Raw genomic sequence first — 22854 nt, 5'->3', positions numbered from 1 at the left:
TCATATATGGTCATTGGTCAGTGAAGGTGTAGGGAGATGTTGATGTTGTAAACAGATTAGATCTAGTGATTCATATATGGTCATTGGTCAGTGAAGGTGTAGGGAGATGTTGTAAACAGATTAAATCTAGTGATTCATATATGGTCATTGGTCAGTGAAGGTGTAGGGAGATGTTGATGTTGTAAACAGATTAGATCTAGTGATTCATATATGGTCATTGGTCAGTGAAGGTGTAGGGAGATGTTGATGTTGTAAACAGATTAGATCTAGTGATTCATATATGGTCATTGGTCAGTGAAGGTGTAGGGAGATGTTGTAAACAGATTAAGTGATTCATATATGGTGAAGGTTCATGTTGATGTTGTAAACAGTGTATATGGTCATTGGTCAGTGAAGGTGTAGGGAGATGTTGTAAACAGATTAAATCTAGTGATTCATATATGGTCATTGGTCAGTGAAGGTGTAGGGAGATGTTGATGTTGTAAACAGATTAGATCTAGTGATTCATATATGGTCATTGGTCAGTGAAGGTGTAGGGAGATGTTGATGTTGTAAACAGATTAAATCTAGTGATTCATACATGGTCATTGGTCAGTGAAGGTGTAGGGAGATGTTGATGTTGTAAACAGATTAAATCTAGTGATTCATATATGGTCATTGGTCAGTGAAGGTGTAGGGAGATGTTGATGTTGTAAACAGATTAGATCTAGCGATTCATATATGGTCATTGGTCAGTGAAGGTGTAGGGAGATGTTGTAAACAGATTAAATCTAGTGATTCATATATGGTCATTGGTCAGTGAAGGTGTAGGGAGATGTTGATGTTGTAAACAGATTAGATCTAGTGATTCATATATGGTCATTGGTCACACAGCGAGCCGGGTTGGAGCGAGCCGGTCGCATCCGCGCTTCGGTCTGCAGGTTGTATAACTTTTTCATTACATTTCATTACATTTCATTATAGTACAACGGTCTGATTTGTCTAATCTTAGCAATTTCTTCTTAGCTAGCTACATAGTCGTCGTTGTATCAAAGATAATTGCGTAATTATCGTATTTCGTCGTCTCCTATCTGCCCAACACGTTCACCGTCTACCGTAGCACTGTAGTAACTATCACACTCAACTGAACGACTTGATTAGTGTAGTGTTAGCTAGCTACATAGTTGTCTTTGCTGTCTTCGTATCCAAGATAATTGTGTAGTTTAGAGTGTGGAGTCTTAGAGTGATAATTGCGTTATTATCGTATTTCGTCGTCCTCCTATCTGCCTAGCAGCTAGCCAGCTAGCATACGTTCACCGGCTACCGTAGCACTGTAGTAACTATCACACTCAACTGAACGACTTGATTAGTGTAGGATTAGCTAGCTACATAGTTGTCTTTGCTGTCTTCGTATCCAAGATAATTGTGTAGTTTAGAGTGTGTAGTCTTAGAGTGATTATCTTAATTCACAGAGGTTAGCTAGCCAGCTATTTTGTCGTCCTTAACGTAGGAGACACTCCTAGCTAGCCAATAGCCAGCCAACGCCTACTGAATAGAACTTTCGCATTCCGGTCGATTCCGCTCGCTCCACAGGTAGGATCACATTTTCATTTCATTTCATTACAGTCCCAACGGTGTGATTTGTTTGATCGTAGCTAGCTACATAGCTAGCTACATAGCCGTCTTTGTTTCAAAGATAATTGTGTAGTCTAGAGCGATTTTCTAGGTTAGCTAGCCAGCTATTGTCGTTCTCCTAACGCAACGTAACGTAACCAACACTGCTAGCTAGCCAGCTAGCTCCCGAAAAGCAGCATTGTAGAAACTTCACACTCAACGGTACGACTTGATTAGGGTAGTGTCAACAACGCAGCTAGTATACCCCAGCAGTACTGTATCATTTTAATCATTTTAGTCAATTAGATTCTTGCTACCTAAGCTTAACTTTCTGAACATTCGAGACGTGTAGTCCACTTGTCATTCCAATCTCCTCTGCATTAGCGTAGCCTCTTCTCTAGCCTGTCAACTATGTGTCTGTCTATCCCTGTTCTCTCCTCTCTGCACAGACCATACAAACGCTCCACACCGCATGGCCGCGGCCATCCTAATCTGGTGGTCCCAGCGCACGACCCACGTGGAGTTCCAGGTCTCCGGTAGCCTCTGGAACTGCCGATCTGCGGCCAACAAGGCAGAGTTCATCTCAGCCTATGCCTCCCTCCAGTCCCTCGACTTCTTGGCTCTGACGGAAACATGGATCACCACAGACAACACCGCTACTCCTACTGCTCTCTCTTCGTCCGCCCACGTGCTCTCGCACACCCCGAGAGCTTCTGGTCAGCGGGGTGGTGGCACCGGGATCCTCATCTCTCCCAAGTGGTCATTCTCTCTTTCTCCCCTTACCCATCTGTCTATCGCCTCCTTTGAATTCCATGCTGTCACAGTTACTAGCCCTTTCAAGCTTAACATCCTTATCATTTATCGCCCTCCAGGTTCCCTCGGAGAGTTCATCAATGAGCTTGATGCCTTGATAAGCTCCTTTCCTGAGGACGGCTCACCTCTCACAGTTCTGGGCGACTTTAACCTCCCCACGTCTACCTTTGACTCATTCCTCTCTGCCTCCTTCTTTCCACTCCTCTCCTCTTTTGACCTCACCCTCTCACCTTCCCCCTACTCACAAGGCAGGAAATACGCCGACCTCATCTTTACTAGATGCTGTTCTTCCACTAACCTCATTGCAACTCCTCCAAGTCTCCGACCACTACCTTGTATCCTTCTCCCTCTCGCTCTCATCCAACACTTCCCACACTGCCCCTACTCGAATGGTATCGCGCCGTCCCAACCTTCGCTCTCTCTCCCCGCTACTCTCTCCTCTTCCATCCTATCATCTCTTCCTCTGCTCAAACCTTCTCCAACCTATCTCCTGATTCTGCCTCCTCAACCCTCCTCTCCTCCCTTTCTGCATCCTTTGACTCTCTATGTCCCCTATCCTCCAGGCCGGCTCGGTCCTCCCTCCCGCTCCGTGGCTCGACGACTCATTGCGAGCTCACAGAACAGGGCTCCGGACAGCCGAGCGGAAATGGAGGAAAACTCGCCTCCCTGCGGACCTGGCATCCTTTCACTCCCTCCTCTCTACATTTTCCTCCTCTGTCTCTGCTGCTAAAGCCACTTTCTACCACTCTAAATTCCAAGCATCTGCCTCTAACCCTAGGAAGCTCTTTGCCACCTTCTCCTCCCTCTTGAATCCTCCTCCCTCCCCCTCCTCCCTCTCTGCAGATGACTTCGTCAACCATTTTGAAAAGAAGGTCGACGACATCCGATCCTCGTTTGCTAAGTCAAACGACACCGCTGGTTCTGCTCACACTGCCCTACCCTGTGCTCTGACCTCTTTCTCCCTCTCTCTCCAGATGACATCTCGCGTCTTGTGACGGCCGGCCGCCCAACAACCTGCCCGCTTGACCCTATCCCCTCCTCTCTTCTCCAGACCATCTCCGGTGACCTTCTCCCTTACCTCACCTCGCTCATCAACTCATCCCTGACCGCTGGCTACGTCCCTCCTGTCTTCAAGAGAGCGAGAGTTGCACCCCTTCTGAAAAAACCTACACTGATCCCTCCGATGTCAACAACTACAGACCAGTATCCCTTCTTTCTTTTCTCTCCAAAACTCTTGAACGTGCCGTCCTTGGCCAGCTCTCCCGCTATCTCTCTCAGAATGACCTTCTTGATCCAAATCAGTCAGGTTTCAAGAATAGTCATTCAACTGAGACTGCTCTTCTCTGTATCACGGAGGCGCTCCGCACTGCTAAAGCTAACTCTCTCTCCTCTGCTCTCATCCTTCTAGACTTATCGGCTGCCTTCGATACTGTGAACCATCAGATCCTCCTCTCCACCCTCTCCGAGTTGGGCATCTCGGCGCGGCCCACGCTTGGATTGCGTCCTACCTGACAGGTCGCTCCTACCAGGTGGCGTGGCGAGAATCTGTCTCCTCACCACGTGCTCTCACCACTGGTGTCCCCAGGGCTCTGTTCTAGGCCCTCTCCTATTCTCGCTATACACCAAGTCACTTGGCTCTGTCATAACCTCACATGGTCTCTCCTATCATTGCTATGCAGACGACACACAATTAATCTTCTCCTTTCCCCCTTCTGACGACCAGGTGGCGAATCGCATCTCTGCATGTCTGGCAGACATATCAGTGTGGATGACGGATCATCACCTCAAGCTGAACCTCGGCAAGACGGAGCTGCTCTTCCTCCCGGGAAGGACTGCCCGTTCCATGATCTCGCCATCACGGTTGACAACTCCATTGTGTCCTCGTCCCAGAGCGCTAAGAACCTTGGCGTGATCCTGGACAACACCCTGTCGTTCTCAAATAACATCAAGGCGGTGGCCCGTTCCTGTAGGTTCATGCTCTACAACATCCGCAGAGTACGACCCTGCCTCACACAGGAAGCGGCGCAGGTCCTAATCCAGGCACTTGTCATCTCCCGTCTGGATTACTGCAACTCGCTGTTGGCTGGGCTCCCTGCCTGTGCCATTAAACCCCTACAACTCATCCAGAACGCCGCAGCCCGTCTGGTGTTCAACCTTCCCAAGTTCTCTCACGTCACCCCGCTCCTCCGCTCTCTCCACTGGCTTCCAGTTGAAGCTCGCATCCGCTACAAGACCATGGTGCTTGCCTACGGAGCTGTGAGGGGAACGGCACCTCAGTACCTCCAGGCTCTGATCAGGCCCTACACCCAAACAAGGGCACTGCGTTCATCCACCTCTGGCCTGCTCGCCTCCCTACCACTGAGGAAGTACAGTTCCCGCTCAGCCCAGTCAAAACTGTTCGCTGCTCTGGCCCCCCAATGGTGGAACAAACTCCCTCACGACGCCAGGACAGCGGAGTCAATCACCACCTTCCGGAGACACCTGAAACCCCACCTCTTTAAGGAATACCTAGGATAGGATAAAGTAATCCTTCTCACCCCCCCTTAAAAGATTTAGATGCACTATTGTAAAGTGACTGTTCCACTGGATGTCATAAGGTGAACGCACCAATTTGTAAGTCGCTCTGGATAAGAGCGTCTGCTAAATGACTTAAATGTAAATGTAATTGGTCAGTGAAGGTGTAGGGAGATGTTGATGTTGTAAACAGATTAGATCTAGTGATTCATATATGGTCATTGGTCAGTGAAGGTGTAGGGAGATGTTGATGTTGTAAACAGATTAGATCTAGTGATTCATATATGGTCATTGGTCAGTGTGAAGGTGTAGGGAGATGTTGATGTTGTAAACAGATTATATCTAGTGATTCATATATGGTCATTGGTCAGTGAAGGTATAGGGAGATGTTGTAAACAGATTAAATCTAGTGATTCATATATGGTCATTGAAGGTGTAGGGAGATGTTGATGTTGTAAACAGATTAGATCTAGTGATTCATATATGGTCATTGGTCAGTGAAGGTGTAGGGAGATGTTGATGTTGTAAACAGATTAGATCTAGTGATTCATATAGTGTATATGGTCATTGGTCAGTGAAGGTGTAGGGAGATGTTGATGTTGTAAACAGATTAAATCTAGTGATTCATACATGGTCATTGGTCAGTGAAGGTGTAGGGAGATGTTGATGTTGTAAACAGATTAGATCTAGTGATTCATATATGGTCATTGGTCAGTGAAGGTGTAGGGAGATGTTGATGTTGTAAACAGATTAGATCTAGCGATTCATATATGGTCATTGGTCAGTGAAGGTGTAGGGAGATGTTGTAAACAGATTAAATCTAGTGATTCATATATGGTCATTGGTCAGTGAAGGTGTAGGGAGATGTTGATGTTGTAAACAGATTAGATCTAGTGATTCATATATGGTCATTGGTCAGTGAAGGTGTAGGGAGATGCTGATGTTGTAAACAGATTAGATCTAGTGATTCATATATGGTCATTGGTCAGTGAAGGTGTAGGGAGATGTTGATGTTGTAAACAGATTAGATCTAGTGATTCATATATGGTCATTGGTCAGTGAAGGTGTAGGGAGATGTTGATGTTGTAAACAGATTAAATCTAGTGATTCATATATGGTCATTGGTCAGTGAAGGTGTAGGGAGATGTTGATGTTGTAAACAGATTAGATCTAGTGATTCATATATGGTCATTGGTCAGTGAAGGTGTAGGGAGATGTTGTAAACAGATTACATCTAGTGATTCATATATGGTCATTGGTCAGTGAAGGTGTGGGGAGATGTTGATGTTGTAAACAGATTAGATCTAGTGATTCATATATGGTCATTGGTCAGTGAAGGTGTAGGGAGATGTTGATGTTGTAAACAGATTAGATCTAGTGATTCATATATGGTCATTGGTCAGTGAAGGTGTAGGGAGATGTTGATGTTGTAAACAGATTAGATCTAGTGATTCATATATGGTCATTGGTCAGTGAAGGTGTAGGGAGATGTTGATGTTGTAAACAGATTAGATCTAATGATTCATATAGTGTATATGGTCATTGGTCAGTGAAGGTGTAGGGAGATGTTGATGTTGTAAACAGATTAGATCTAGTGATTCATATATGGTCATTGGTCAGTGAAGGTGTAGGGAGATGTTGATGTTGTAAACAGATTAGATCTAGTGATTCATATATGGTCATTGGTCAGTGTGAAGGTGTAGGGAGATGTTGATGTTGTAAACAGATTAGATCTAGTGATTCATATATGGTCATTGGTCAGTGAAGGTGTAGGGAGATGTTGTAAACAGATTAAATCTAGTGATTCATATATGGTCATTGGTCAGTGAAGGTGTAGGGAGATGTTGATGTTGTAAACAGATTAGATCTAGTGATTCATATATGGTCATTGGTCAGTGAAGGTGTAGGGAGATGTTGTAAACAGATTAAATCTAGTGATTCATATATGGTCATTGGTCAGTGAAGGTGTAGGGAGATGTTGATGTTGTAAACAGATTAGATCTAGTGATTCATATATGGTCATTGGTCAGTGAAGGTGTAGGGAGATGTTGATGTTGTAAACAGATTAGATCTAGTGATTCATATATGGTCATTGGTCAGTGAAGGTGTAGGGAGATGTTGATGTTGTAAACAGATTAGATCTAGTGATTCATATATGGTCATTGGTCAGTGAAGGTGTAGGGAGATGTTGTAAACAGATTAAATCTAGTGATTCATATATGGTCATTGGTCAGTGAAGGTGTAGGGAGATGTTGATGTTGTAAACAGATTAGATCTAGTGATTCATATATGGTCATTGGTCAGTGAAGATGTAGGGAGATGTTGATGTTGTAAACAGATTAGATCTAGTGATTCATATATGGTCATTGGTCAGTGAAGGTGTAGGGAGATGTTGATGTTGTAAACAGATTAGATCTAGTGATTCATATATGGTCATTGGTCAGTGAAGGTGTAGGGAGATGTTGATGTTGTAAACAGATTAGATCTAGCGATTCATATATGGTCATTGGTCAGTGAAGGTGTAGGGAGATGTTGTAAACAGATTAAATCTAGTGATTCATATATGGTCATTGGTCAGTGAAGGTGTAGGGAGATGTTGATGTTGTAAACAGATTAGATCTAGTGATTCATATATGGTCATTGGTCAGTGAAGGTGTAGGGAGATGTTGATGTTGTAAACAGATTAGATCTAGTGATTCATATATGGTCATTGGTCAGTGAAGGTGTAGGGAGATGTTGATGTTGTAAACAGATTAGATCTAGTGATTCATATATGGTCATTGGTCAGTGAAGGTGTAGGGAGATGTTGATGTTGTAAACAGATTAGATCTAGTGATTCATATATGGTCATTGGTCAGTGAAGGTGTAGGGAGATGTTGATGTTGTAAACAGATTAGATCTAGTGATTCATATATGGTCATTGGTCAGTGAAGGTGTAGGGAGATGTTGATGTTGTAAACAGATTAGATCTAGCGATTCATATATGGTCATTGGTCAGTGAAGGTGTAGGGAGATGTTGTAAACAGATTAAATCTAGTGATTCATATATGGTCATTGGTCAGTGAAGGTGTAGGGAGATGTTGATGTTGTAAACAGATTAGATCTAGTGATTCATATATGGTCATTGGTCAGTGAAGGTGTAGGGAGATGTTGATGTTGTAAACAGATTAGATCTAGTGATTCATATATGGTCATTGGTCAGTGAAGGTGTAGGGAGATGTTGATGTTGTAAACAGATTAGATCTAGTGATTCATATATGGTCATTGGTCAGTGAAGGTGTAGGGAGATGTTGATGTTGTAAACAGATTAAGTGATTCTAGTGATTCAGATTACATGGTCATTGGTCAGTGAAGGTGTAGGGAGATGTTGATGTTGTAAACAGATTAGATCTAGTGATTCATATATGGTCATTGGTCAGTGAAGGTGTAGGGAGATGTTGATGTTGTAAACAGATTAGATCTAGTGATTCATATATGGTCATTGGTCAGTGAAGGTGTAGGGAGATGATGTTGTAAACAGATTAAATCTAGTGATTCATATATGGTCATTGGTCAGTGAAGGTGTAGGGAGATGTTGATGTTGTAAACAGATTAGATCTAGTGATTCATATATGGTCATTGGTCAGTGAAGGTGTAGGGAGATGTTGATGTTGTAAACAGATTAGATCTAGATTCATATATGGTCATTTCAGTGAAGGTATGGTCATTGGATTCATGGTCATTGGTCAGTGTGTAGGGAGATGTTGATGTTGTAAACAGATTAGATCTAGTGATTCATATATGGTCATTGGTCAGTGAAGGTGTAGGGAGATGTTGATGTTGTAAACAGATTAGATCTAGTGATTCATATATGGTCATTGGTCAGTGAAGGTGTAGGGAGATGTTGATGTTGTAAACAGATTAGATCTAGTGATTCATATATGGTCATTGGTCAGTGAAGGTGTAGGGAGATGTTGATGTTGTAAACAGATTAGATCTAGTGATTCATATATGGTCATTGGTCAGTGAAGGTGTAGGGAGATGTTGATGTTGTAAACAGATTAGATCTAGTGATTCATATATGGTCATTGGTCAGTGAAGGTGTAGGGAGATGTTGATGTTGTAAACAGATTAGATCTAGTGATTCATATATGGTCATTGGTCAGTGAAGGTGTAGGGAGATGTTGATGTTGTAAACAGATTAGATCTAGTGATTCATATATGGTCATTGGTCAGTGAAGGTGTAGGGAGATGTTGATGTTGTAAACAGATTAGATCTAGTGATTCATATGGTCATGGTCATTGGTCAGTGAAGGTGTGAAGGTGTAGGGAGATGTTGATGTTGTAAACAGATTAGATCTAGTGATTCATATATGGTCATTGGTCAGTGAAGGTGTAGAGATGTTGATGTTGTAAACAGATTAAATCTAGTGATTCATATATGGTCATTGGTCAGTGAAGGTGTAGGGAGATGTTGATGTTGTAAACAGATTAGATCTAGTGATTCATATATGGTCATTGGTCAGTGAAGGTGTAGGGAGATGTTGATGTTGTAAACAGATTAGATCTAGTGATTCATATATGGTCATTGGTCAGTGAAGGTGTAGGGAGATGTTGATGTTGTAAACAGATTAGATCTAGTGATTCATATATGGTCATTGGTCAGTGAAGGTGTAGGGAGATGTTGATGTTGTAAACAGATTAGATCTAGTGATTCATATATGGTCATTGGTCAGTGAAGGTGTAGGGAGATGTTGATGTTGTAAACAGATTAGATCTAGTGATTCATATATGGTCATTGGTCAGTGAAGGTGTAGGAGATGTTGATGTTGTAAACAGATTAGATCTAGTGATTCATATATGGTCATTGGTCAGTGAAGGTGTAGGGAGATGTTGATGTTGTAAACAGATTAAATCTAGTGATTCATACATGGTCATTGGTCAGTGAAGGTGTAGGGAGATGTTGATGTTGTAAACAGATTAGATCTAGTGATTCATATATGGTCATTGGTCAGTGAAGGTGTAGGGAGATGTTGATGTTGTAAACAGATTATGGTCATTGGTCAGTCAGTGAAGGTGTAGGGAGATGTTGATGTTGTAAACAGATTAGATCTAGTGATTCATATATGGTCATTGGTCAGTGAAGGTGTAGGGAGATGTTGATGTTGTAAACAGATTAGTGATCTAGATTGATTCATATATGGTCATTGGTCAGTGAAGGTGTAGGAGATGTTGATGTTGTAAACAGATTAAATCTAGTGATTCATATATGGTCATTGGTCAGTGAAGGTGTAGGGAGATGTTGATGTTGTAAACAGATTAGATCTAGTGATTCATATATGGTCATTGGTCAGTGAAGGTGTAGGGAGATGTTGATGTTGTAAACAGATTAGATCTAGTGATTCATATATGGTCATTGGTCAGTGAAGGTGTAGGGAGATGTTGATGTTGTAAACAGATTAGATCTAGTGATTCATATATGGTCATTGGTCAGTGAAGGTGTAGGGAGATGTTGATGTTGTAAACAGATTAGATCTAGTGATTCATATATGGTCATTGGTCAGTGAAGGTGTAGGGAGATGTTGATGTTGTAAACAGATTAGATCTAGTGATTCATATATGGTCATTGGTCAGTGAAGGTGTAGGGAGATGTTGATGTTGTAAACAGATTAGATCTAGTGATTCATATATGGTCATTGGTCAGTGAAGGTGTAGGGAGATGTTGATGTTGTAAACAGATTAGATCTAGTGATTCATATATGGTCATTGGTCAGTGAAGGTGTAGGGAGATGTTGATGTTGTAAACAGATTAGATCTAGTGATTCATATATGGTCATTGGTCAGTGAAGGTGTAGGGAGATGTTGATGTTGTAAACAGATTAAATCTAGTGATTCATACATGGTCATTGGTCAGTGAAGGTGTAGGGAGATGTTGATGTTGTAAACAGATTAGATCTAGTGATTCATATATGGTCATTGAAGGTGTAGGGAGATGTTGATGTTGTAAACAGATTAGATCTAGTGATTCATATATGGTCATTGGTCAGTGAAGGTGTAGGGAGATGTTGATGTTGTAAACAGATTAGATCTAGTGATTCATATATGGTCATTGGTCAGTGAAGGTGTAGGGAGATGTTGATGTTGTAAACAGATTAGATCTAGTGATTCATATATGGTCATTGGTCAGTGAAGGTGTAGGGAGATGTTGATGTTGTAAACAGATTAGATCTAGTGATTCATATATGGTCATTGGTCAGTGAAGGTGTAGGGAGATGTTGATGTTGTAAACAGATTAGATCTAGTGATTCATATATGGTCATTGGTCAGTGAAGGTGTAGGAGATGTTGATGTTGTAAACAGATTAAATCTAGTGATTCATATATGGTCATTGGTCAGTGAAGGTGTAGATTAGGAGATGTTGATGTTGTAAACAGATTAGATCTAGTGATTCATATATGGTCATTGGTCAGTGAAGGTGTAGGGAGATGTTGATGTTGTAAACAGATTAGATCTAGTGATTCATATATGGTCATTGGTCAGTGAAGGTGTAGGGAGATGTTGATGTTGTAAACAGATTAGATCTAGTGATTCATATATGGTCATTGGTCAGTGAAGGTGTAGGGAGATGTTGATGTTGTAAACAGATTAAATCTAGTGATTCATACATGGTCATTGGTCAGTGAAGGTGTAGGAGATGTTGATGTTGTAAACAGATTAGATCTAGTGATTCATATATGGTCATTGGTCAGTGAAGGTGTAGGGAGATGTTGATGTTGTAAATTGGTCAGAGGTTAGATCTAGTGATTCTAGTGATATATGGTCATTGGTCAGTGAAGGTGTAGGGAGATGTTGATGTTGTAAACAGATTAGATCTAGTGATTCATATATGGTCATTGGTCAGTGAAGGTGTAGGGAGATGTTGATGTTGTAAACAGATTAGATCTAGTGATTCATATATGGTCATTGGTCAGTGAAGGTGTAGGGAGGAGATGTTGTAAACAGATTAAATCTAGTGATTCATATATGGTCATTGGTCAGTGAAGGTGTAGGGAGATGTTGATGTTGTAAACAGATTAGATCTAGTGATTCATATATGGTCATTGGTCAGTGAAGGTGTAGGGAGATGTTGATGTTGTAAACAGATTAGATCTAGTGATTCATATATGGTCATTGGTCAGTGAAGGTGTAGGGAGATGTTGATGTTGTAAACAGATTAGATCTAGTGATTCATATATGGTCATTGGTCAGTGAAGGTGTAGGGAGATGTTGATGTTGTAAACAGATTAGATCTAGTGATTCATATATGGTCATTGGTCAGTGAAGGTGTAGGGAGATGTTGATGTTGTAAACAGATTAGATCTAGTGATTCATATATGGTCATTGGTCAGTGAAGGTGTAGGGAGATGTTGATGTTGTAAACAGATTAGATCTAGTGATTCATATGGTCATGGTCATAGGGAGATGGTCAGATTGAAGGTGTATGGTCATTGGAGATGTTGATGTTGTAAACAGATTAGATCTAGTGATTCATATATGGTCATTGGTCAGTGAAGGTGTAGGGAGATGTTGATGTTGTAAACAGATTAGATCTAGTGATTCATATATGGTCATTGGTCAGTGAAGGTGTAGGGAGATGTTGTTGTAAACAGATTAAATCTAGTGATTCATATATGGTCATTGGTCAGTGAAGGTGTAGGGAGATGTTGATGTTGTAAACAGATTAGATCTAGTGATTCATATATGGTCATTGGTCAGTGAAGGTGTAGGGAGATGTTGATGTTGTAAACAGATTAGATCTAGTGATTCATATATGGTCATTGGTCAGTGAAGGTGTAGGGAGATGTTGATGTTGTAAACAGATTAGATCTAGTGATTCATATATGGTCATTGGTCAGTGAAGGTGTAGGGAGATGTTGATGTTGTAAACAGATTAGATCTAGTGATTCATATATGGTCATTGGTCAGTGAAGGTAAACAGATTAGATCTAGTGATTCATATATGGTCAGAGTGTTAGGGAGATGTTGTAAACAGATTAGATCTAGTGATTCATATATGGTCATTGGTCAGTGAAGGTGTAGGGAGATGTTGATGTTGTAAACAGATTAGATCTAGTGATTCATATATGGTCATTGGTCAGTGAAGGTGTAGGGAGATGTTGATGTTGTAAACAGATTAGATCTAGTGATTCATATATGGTCATTGGTCAGTGAAGGTGTAGGTCAGAGATGTTGTAAACAGATTAGATCTAGTGATTCATATATGGTCATTGGTCAGTGAAGGTGTAGGGAGATGTTGATGTTGTAAACAGATTAGATCTAGTGATTCATATATGGTCATTGGTCAGTGAAGATGTGTAGGGAGATGTTGATGTTGTTGTAAACAGATTAGATCTAGTGATTCATATATGGTCATTGGTCAGTGAAGGTGTAGGGAGATGTTGATGTTGTAAACAGATTAGATCTAGTGATTCATATATGGTCATTGGTCAGTGAAGGTGTAGGGAGATGTTGATGTTGTAAACAGATTAGATCTAGTGATTCATATATGGTCATTGGTCAGTGAAGGTGTAGGGAGATGTTGATGTTGTAAACAGATTAGATCTAGTGATTCATATATGGTCATTGGTCAGTGAAGGTGTAGGGAGATGTTGATGTTGTAAACAGATTAGATCTAGTGATTCATATATGGTCATTGGTCAGTGAAGGTGTAGGGAGATGTTGATGTTGTAAACAGATTAGATCTAGTGATTCATATATGGTCATTGGTCAGTGAAGGTGTAGGAGATGTTGATGTTGTAAACAGATTAGATCTAGTGATTCATATATGGTCATTGGTCAGTGAAGGTGTAGGAGATGTTGATGTTGAGATTGATCTGATGTCATTTGTAAACAGATTAGATCTAGTGATTCATATATGGTCATTGGTCAGTGAAGGTGTAGGGAGATGTTGATGTTGTAAACAGATTAGATCTAGTGATTCATATATGGTCATTGGTCAGTGAAGGTGTAGGGAGATGTTGTAAACAGATTAAATCTAGTGATTCATATATGGTCATTGGTCAGTGAAGGTGTAGGGAGATGTTGATGTTGTAAACAGATTAGATCTAGTGATTCATATATGGTCATTGGTCAGTGAAGGTGTAGGGAGATGTTGATGTTGTAAACAGATTAGATCTAGTGATTCATATATGGTCATTGGTCAGTGAAGGTGTAGGGAGATGTTGATGTTGTAAACAGATTAGATCTAGTGATTCATATGGTATATGGTCATTGGTCAGTGAAGGTGTAGGGAGATGTTGATGTTGTAAACAGATTAGATCTAGTGATTCATATATGGTCATTGGTCAGTGAAGGTGTAGGGAGATGTTGATGTTGTAAACAGATTAGATGGTCTGAAGGTGTGATTCAGATTAAATCTAGTGTATATGGTCATTGGTCAGTGAAGGTGTAGGGAGATGTTGATGTTGTAAACAGATTAGATCTAGTGATTCATATATGGTCATTGGTCAGTGAAGGTGTAGGGAGATGTTGATGTTGTAAACAGATTAGATCTAGTGATTCATATATGGTCATTGGTCAGTGAAGGTGTAGGGAGATGTTGATGTTGTAAACAGATTAGATCTAGTGATTCATATATGGTCATTGGTCAGTGAAGGTGTAGGGAGAGATGTTGTAAACAGATTAAATCTAGTGATTCATATATGGTCATTGGTCAGTGAAGGTGTAGGGAGATGTTGATGTTGTAAACAGATTAGATCTAGTGATTCATATATGGTCATTGGTCAGTGAAGGTGTAGGGAGATGTTGTAAACAGATTAAATCTAGTGATTCATATATGGTCATTGGTCAGTGAAGGTGTAGGGAGATGTTGATGTTGTAAACAGATTAGATCTAGTGATTCATATATGGTCATTGGTCAGTGAAGGTGTAGGGAGATGTTGATGTTGTAAACAGATTAGATCTAGTGATTCATATATGGTCATTGGTCAGTGAAGGTGTAGGGAGATGTTGATGTTGTAAACAGATTAATGGTCATCTAGTGATTCATTATCTAGTGTATATGGTCATTGGTCAGTGAAGGTGTAGGGAGATGTTGATGTTGTAAACAGATTAGATCTAGTGATTCATATATGGTCATTGGTCAGTGAAGGTGTAGGGAGATGTTGATGTTGTAAACAGATTAGATCTAGTGATTCATATATGGTCATTGGTCAGTGAAGGTGTAGGGAGATGTTGATGTTGTAAACAGATTAGATCTAGTGATTCATATATGGTCATTGGTCAGTGAAGGTGTAGGGAGATGTTGATGTTGTAAACAGATTAGATCTAGTGATTCATATATGGTCATTGGTCAGTGAAGGTGTAGGGAGATGTTGATGTTGTAAACAGATTAGATCTAGTGATTCATATATGGTCATTGGTCAGTGAAGGTGTAGGAGATGTTGATGTTGTAAACAGATTAAATCTAGTGATTCATATATGGTCATTGGTCAGTGAAGGTGTAGGGAGATGTTGATGTTGTAAACAGATTAGATCTAGTGATTCATATATGGTCATTGGTCAGTGAAGGTGTAGGGAGATGTTGATGTTGTAAACAGATTAGATCTAGTGATTCATATATGGTCATTGGTCAGTGAAGGTGTAGGGAGATGTTGATGTTGTAAACAGATTAGATCTAGTGATTCATATATGGTCATTGGTCAGTGAAGGTGTAGGGAGATGTTGTAAACAGATTAAATCTAGTGATTCATATATGGTCATTGGTCAGTGAAGGTGTAGGGAGATGTTGATGTTGTAAACAGATTAGATCTAGTGATTCATATATGGTCATTGGTCAGTGAAGGTGTAGGGAGATGTTGATGTTGATTAAACAGATTTAGAATCTAAACAGTGATTCATATAGTGTATATGGTCATTGGTCAGTGAAGGTGTAGGGAGATGTTGATGTTGTAAACAGATTAGATCTAGTGATTCATATATGGTCATTGGTCAGTGAAGGTGTAGGGAGATGTTGATGTTGTAAACAGATTAGATCTAGTGATTCATATATGGTCATTGGTCAGTGAAGGTGTAGGGAGATGTTGATGTTGTAAACAGATTAGATCTAGTGATTCATATATGGTCATTGGTCAGTGAAGGTATAGGGAGATGTTGTAAACAGATTAAATCTAGTGATTCATATATGGTCATTGGTCAGTGAAGGTGTAGGGAGATGTTGATGTTGTAAACAGATTAGATCTAGTGATTCATACATGGTCATTGGTCAGTGAAGGTGTAGGGAGATGTTGTAAACAGATTAGATCTAGTGATTCATATATGGTCATTGGTCAGTGAAGGTGTAGGGAGATGTTGATGTTGTAAACAGATTAGATCTAGTGATTCATATATGGTCATTGGTCAGTGAAGGTGTAGGGAGATGTTGTAAACAGATTAAATCTAGTGATTCATATATGGTCATTGGTCAGTGAAGGTGTAGGGAGATGTTGATGTTGTAAACAGATTAGATCTAGTGATTCATACATGGTCATTGGTCAGTGAAGGTGTAGGGAGATGTTGTAAACAGATTAGATCTAGTGATTCATATATGGTCATTGGTCAGTGAAGGTGTAGGGAGATGTTGATGTTGTAAACAGATTAGATCTAGTGATTCATACATGGTCATTGGTCAGTGAAGGTGTAGGGAGATGTTGTAAACAGATTAGATCTAGTGATTCATACATGGTCATTGGTCAGTGAAGGTGTAGGGAGATGTTGTAAACAGATTAGATCTAGTGATTCATATATGGTCATTGGTCAGTGAAGGTGTAGGGAGATGTTGATGTTGTAAACATATTAGATCTAGTGATTCATATATGGTCATTGGTCAGTGAAGGTGTAGGGAGATGTTGATGTTGTAAACAGATTAGATCTAGTGATTCATATATGGTCATTGGTCAGTGAAGGTGTAGGGAGATGTTGATGTTGTAAACAGATTAGATCTAGTGATTCATATAGTGTATATGGTCATTGGTCAGTGAAGGTGTAGGGAGATGTTGTAAACAGATTAGATCTAGTGATTCATACATGGTCATTGGTCAGTGAAGGTGTAGGGAGTAATACATGTGGTTGTACTGAAGGTTAGAAAGGCGTATCAGAGTAGTAGAAGAGTGGGGTCCGAAATTATTGACTCTTTTGATAAATATGAGCGATAATGACTATATAAAATGTAGTATGCAAATACTGAACTATATTGTGTGCTCCAAACAACGTGAGAATTATATTATTTTATGCTAATACAATTGCTCAAAGAGATTTAGTTTAACAAGTAATATTATGTTTTTCTCAAAAAATTAGTTGACACCCCTAAAGATTCTTATAAATAAAGTAGTCAACAGCTTACATCCTGAATGAATCATGAATAATGATGAATGAGAAAGTTACAGAGGGTCAAAGATCATACCCCCAAGACATTACCAATAACAGGGGAGGTTAGCATGTTTTGGGGCTATGATTTTTGATCCTCTGTAACTTTCTCATTCATCATTATTCACGATTCATTCAGGATTATTCATAATCATGGCAGCATCCTTTATTAATTTGACAGTATACAGTCATTACTGCTCATCTTTATCAAGGGTGTCAATAATTCCGGACCCCACTGTATATCATTTGTAATAGAGATTCTGTATGTGTCTGTGTGTTACCGTCTGAGGATAGGACAGAGGTCTGAGTCTGTCATAGTCCTCCTGTCCTGCTGTATCCCACAGTCCCAGGTTCACTGGCTTACTGTCCACCATCACATTGGCTGAGTAGTTATCAAACCTGCAAGACAAATGAGTCCATTACATCTAGAACATATCACAGTGAAAAACCTTACACAGAATAAACAGTATACAGTTTATTAGGTACACCACCCCGTTCACGAAAATGGATCGCTCCTACAGACAGTGAGGCACATGGTCGTGGCTTGCTATATAAAGCAGGCAGACAGGCATCAAGAAAACTTGAATCCATGGACCCATCCAGCCTGGTGTTAACGGTACTGGTGTGGGGAATGTTTTCTTGGCACACGTTAGGTCCCTTGACACCAATTGATCAACAATTGAACGCCATGCCCCAAAGAATTCAGGCTGTTCTGAAGGTAAAGTGGGGTCCGACCCCGTACTTGATAGTGTGCCTAATAAACGGGCCACTGAATGTATAAAAACTGCATACCATAGGTGTTTGTGAAAGTAAAGTCAATATCTAGCATACCAATTCCTAGAATTATTGTGAATATAATATTGTTTCCTATTTCTGGTTATTGGTTGCATTATGTATGATGTTTGTCCATTTAGCCCACACATTTGTCACTGTACCAGCCATATCATGTCCACTGTGTCTGTCTGTGGTCCAGTACTTACACTGTGGGGATGTACTCTCCAGGGAAGGCGTTGGTTGTGTAGCTGATGAGCAGGCATGTCTTTCCCACAGCACTGAAACAGACATTGGGCAATCAGTTGTGTGCCAACACATACACACACATTTTCTTGCTGCAATAGCACATTGACACACTCTCGTGCGCACGAGCACACACACACACACACACACACACACACACACTGAGAGAACCTACAGTCATTACAGGGTAGCTGCCAGCTGTCAGAGTAACTCCCTTCTCTTACACAAAAAACACATGTCAAAACTGCATTTTCACATGTGAGATACTGTAGCTGTTTTTATATTGAGGTAAAATGTAACAAGTGAAACCATATTCATTTTGTATTACAGTTTTTTCCAACGGCTTACACACGTTTTCAAAACTCTCCTTTTTTCAAAACTCTACACACAATTCCCAAAACTGCACACACAAAATACAAAATGCCATAAACACATGTCAGAATTAAGCATTTGCATCAAATGCAGTGTTACATTTTGAAGGAAATGTGAGGCATTTTGTATTTTTTGTGTGCAGTTTTGGGAATTGTGTTTTGAAAAAAAGGAGACAGTTTTGAAAACTTGTGAAAGCAGTTGGAAAAAACTGTAATATCAAGCAAAACTTCTGAAGTCAAGAACAAAATTCTTAGTATTGCAAACAAAAATAATAATATTGAAAGCAAAACATAAATCCAAAAGTATTGATAGCAAAACAAAATAATGCAAGGAAAATAATTGTCAAAGCGAGGGAAAATGAATTGTAAATGGATGCAATTAAATTAAACAATTCTACCTATTTTTGGTTATGTTACCCTGGCCTTTGCTTTCTCTGCCTTTTTCCAGTGGTGGAAAAAGTACTCAATTCTCATACTTGACTAAAAGTAAAGATACCTGAATAGAAAATTACTCAAGTAAAAGTGAAAGTCACCCAGTAAAATACTACTTTAGTAAAAGTCTAAATGTATTTGGTTTTAAATATACTTAAGTATCCAAAGTAAATATAGTTGCTAAAATATACATAAGCATCAAAAGTAAAAGAATGAATAATTTTAAAAAGTACTTATATTAAGCAAACCAGATAGCACAATTTTTTTCATTTATGGATAGCCAGGGGTACACTCCAACACTCAGACATAATTTACAAACGAAGCATGTGTGTTTAGTGAGTCCACCAGATCAGAGGCAGTAGGGATGACCGGGGATGTTCTCTGTTTAGTGAGCACCAGATCAGAGGCAGTAAGGATGACCATGGATGGTCTCTAGATAAGTGTGTGAATTGGAACCTTTTCCTGTCCTGCTATGCATTCAAAATGTAACAAGTACTTTTGGGTGTCGGGGAAAATGTATGGAGTAAAAAGTACATCATCTTCTTTAGGAATGTAGTGAAGTAAAAGTAAAAGTTGTCAAAAATATAAATAGTAAAGTAAAGTACAGATTCCAGTTGCAAGTTTCGGCTCATTCATTCCAGCAGGATAGCACCCTGCATCCGACTGTTGGTTTGCTAAGCAGGGTCGGTCCTGGTCCGTCCATGGATGGGAGACCAGTGGTGAAAAATGTTTTTTCTTTTTTTGTAAAGGTTAGCTGCCTTAATATGGTAAGAAACGTAAAATTGCATATTGAGTCAATTCTTTAAATTTTTCTTGTTTGGAAAGCTTCCACCATATTTTCGCCAGAATACCATCATTAAATTCAGCTTGGTATCTATCATGGTCCACTCCCACTCATGATAAAATGGTACAACAACAGCACGCCAACTCATTTTTTGGTTTTCCCTGTGCAAAGAAGATGCCAATATACTGTCCTTATTGCTTGCTACAGTATGATGAATGGCCATAGACATTCTAACTATGTACAATGTGCTGAATGAACAGCATGATGGGGCCTGGCTTCTTTCAAACTTGCCTACATTATGAGAAGCAGTAATCTGCTTTCTCTAGCTTCTTGTCAGTGTTCTAAAACACCTCTGACAGTCAGCAGCTAAAAACACAGTCAAGGTTTTTGCAGTAAAATTCCAATAAGAAGCAAGCACCTGCATGTACGGACAGGAGGGAAGGAATGCTAGTCTGAGGAGTGCTCCCAGAGTTACATTTTTAGGGCAAGGTTAGAAAGTGACACCCCGGGCTATACGTAGGCAGGCTACCATCAGCTTCTTCTACAGATTGGCTCCACCTTGAACATCATTAGGTTAGCATTCAAGGTTGGGTAGAAGAAACCTGATAGATGCCATTGAAAAGAACTGGAGAAACATTCATAGTTTATACCCTTGTGGAAGACATGACTAGTAATAACTTACTGTATATTATATTAGGTGGCAAGAAGCAGTTCTGTACACACTAACTGAAGTCGAGAGAGAGAGAGAGAGAGAGAGAGAGAGAGATATGATATGAGAGAGAGAGAGAGAGAGAGAGAGAGAGAGAGCGAGAGAGAGGTGATATGAGAGTGAGATGCAGGATAGTGTGATAGTGTCTGTTTCCCTCTCTCAGTGGTGAGTTAGTGTGTCATTGAGCAGTCTCTATCTCTGCTACCCTCTGACTCACACACACATGCTGTTGACTGTGGTCTAAGTGTAGGGGCCCCATGCTTCCTACTCTCCACCTGCTCCTCCTGCATGAGGCTCCCTCTCTCTTCTTACCCCCACACACAGATGGACAAGGGACAGGGGTGGATGGAAGCCCTAAATCCAATGATGGCATTGTGATAACTTACTACATGAACCTGATGGAACCATGTGAAATGCTATATTCTATGGTGCATCTGAAAGTTATTCCTTTTAACTAGAGGTCGACCGATTATGATTTCTCAACGCCGATACAGATACAGATACTGATTATTGGAGGACCAAAAAAGCTGATACCGATTAATCGGCCGATTTATATTTTATTTATTTATTTATTTGTAATAATGACAATTACAACAATACTGAATGAACACTTATTTTAATATATATAGTACATCAATAAAATCAATTTAGCCTCAAGGTAATAATGAAACATGTTCAATTTGGTTTAAATAATGCAAAAACAAAGTGTTGGAGAAGAAAGTTAAAGTGAAATTTGTGCCATGTAAGAAAGCTAACGTTTCAGTTCCTTGCTCAGAACATGAATACATATGAAAGCTGGTGGTTCCTTTTAACATGAGTCTTCAATATTCCCAGGTAAGAAGTTTTAGGTTGTAGTTATTATAGGACTATTTCCCTCTATAGCATTTGTATTTCATTAACCTTTGACGATTGAATGTTCTTATAGGCACTTTAGTATTGCCAGTGTAACAGTATAGCTTCCGTCCCTCTCCTCGCTCCTCCCTGGGCTCGAACCAGAAACACAACGACAATTAGCGCGCGCTAACTAGCTAGCCATTTCACTTCGGTTACACAAGCCTCATCTTGGGAGTTGATAGGCTTGAAGTCATAAACAGCGCAATGCTTGACGCACAACGAAGAGCTGCTGGCAAAACGCACGAAAGTGCTGTTTGAATGAATTATAGGCGCCTGCTTCTGCCTACCACCGCTCAATCAGATACTTAGATACTTGTATGCTCAGTCAGATTATATGCAACACAGGACACGCTAGATAATATCATCAACCATGTGTAGTTAACTAGTGATTATGATTGATTGTTTTTTATAAGATACATTTAATGCTAGCTAGCAATTTACCTTGGATTACTGCATTTGCGTAACAGGCAGTCTCCTTGTGGAGTCCAACAAGAGAGAGGGAGGTCTTTATTGCGTTGGACTAGTTAACTGTAAGGTTGCAAGATTGGATCCCCCGAGCTGACAAGGGGAATATCTGTCGTTCTGCCCCTGAACAAGGCAGTTAAACCCACCGTTCCTAGGCCGTCATTGAAAGTAAGAATGTGTTCTTATCTGACTTGCCTAGTTAAATAAAGGTAAATAAAACGTTTATTTTTTTTATTAGGCGAAAAAATACCGATTTCCGATTGTTATGAAAACTTGAAATCGGCCCTAATTAATCGGCCATTCCGATTAATCGGTAGACCTCTACTTTTAACAGGGCAATTACTTTTAAACTCAAAGTTCTACAACGGAACAAAAGACAAAAAAGTGCCAATCATGCTACAGTAGTTAAAAGTTACAGCACATTAATGCTTTTCAATGATACTTCATGGTGGGAATCCAACATATACCGCATCTGACTTTAAAGACCAACCTAATTACCACTGGCTGGGCAGAGTTCATTTTAAATGCTCTCACTTCTCATTCAGTCAGAAGGCCTAAAACTAAAAACAACCGAGGAGGATATAGATGTCAAAATCCCACTTACACCTAAATGCCACACTCCAGAAGGAAGTTGTTGGCCTATTTGTGTCCTATTTTGTTTCTGTCACCTCTGCCTTGATGTAGCCTACAGGAATAAATCTATGTTCCCCACGTATGCATACTGTATGACTGCATTCAAACAAGTAAGCCGTCACAGTTTCAAAAGCTAGTCTCCTGATCTACAGGGGTTCTCCACATAGGGGGACCGGGGTGTCAGAGTTGGCAGGAGGCAGGGTGGTGACACTGAGTGACAGTCAGGACGATAGGGGCATAAACCCCTT

The 22854-nt window shown here is 40.1% G+C and overlaps 1 protein-coding gene across 1 annotated transcript in view; it reads right to left on the bottom strand.

Annotated features, from left to right (window-relative positions):
• Positions 1–22854, bottom strand: part of LOC115122488 (ras-related C3 botulinum toxin substrate 2) — a 44362-nt gene that overhangs the window by 16162 nt on the left and 5346 nt on the right. Inside the window, exons 2-3 of the mRNA XM_065010252.1 lie at positions 18282–18353; positions 17583–17700 (exon numbers count right to left, since the gene is read on the bottom strand). Coding sequence (XP_064866324.1) covers positions 17583–17700; positions 18282–18353 — 190 coding nt within the window. The remainder of the gene's footprint in view (positions 1–17582; positions 17701–18281; positions 18354–22854) is intronic.

Source organism: Oncorhynchus nerka, linkage group LG26 (genome assembly GCF_034236695.1).
Source record: "Oncorhynchus nerka isolate Pitt River linkage group LG26, Oner_Uvic_2.0, whole genome shotgun sequence".
NCBI classification, from domain to species: domain Eukaryota; kingdom Metazoa; phylum Chordata; class Actinopteri; order Salmoniformes; family Salmonidae; genus Oncorhynchus; species Oncorhynchus nerka.
The sequence above is the reverse complement of the archived record's forward strand: the minus strand, read 5'-3'. Positions and strand labels throughout refer to the sequence as shown.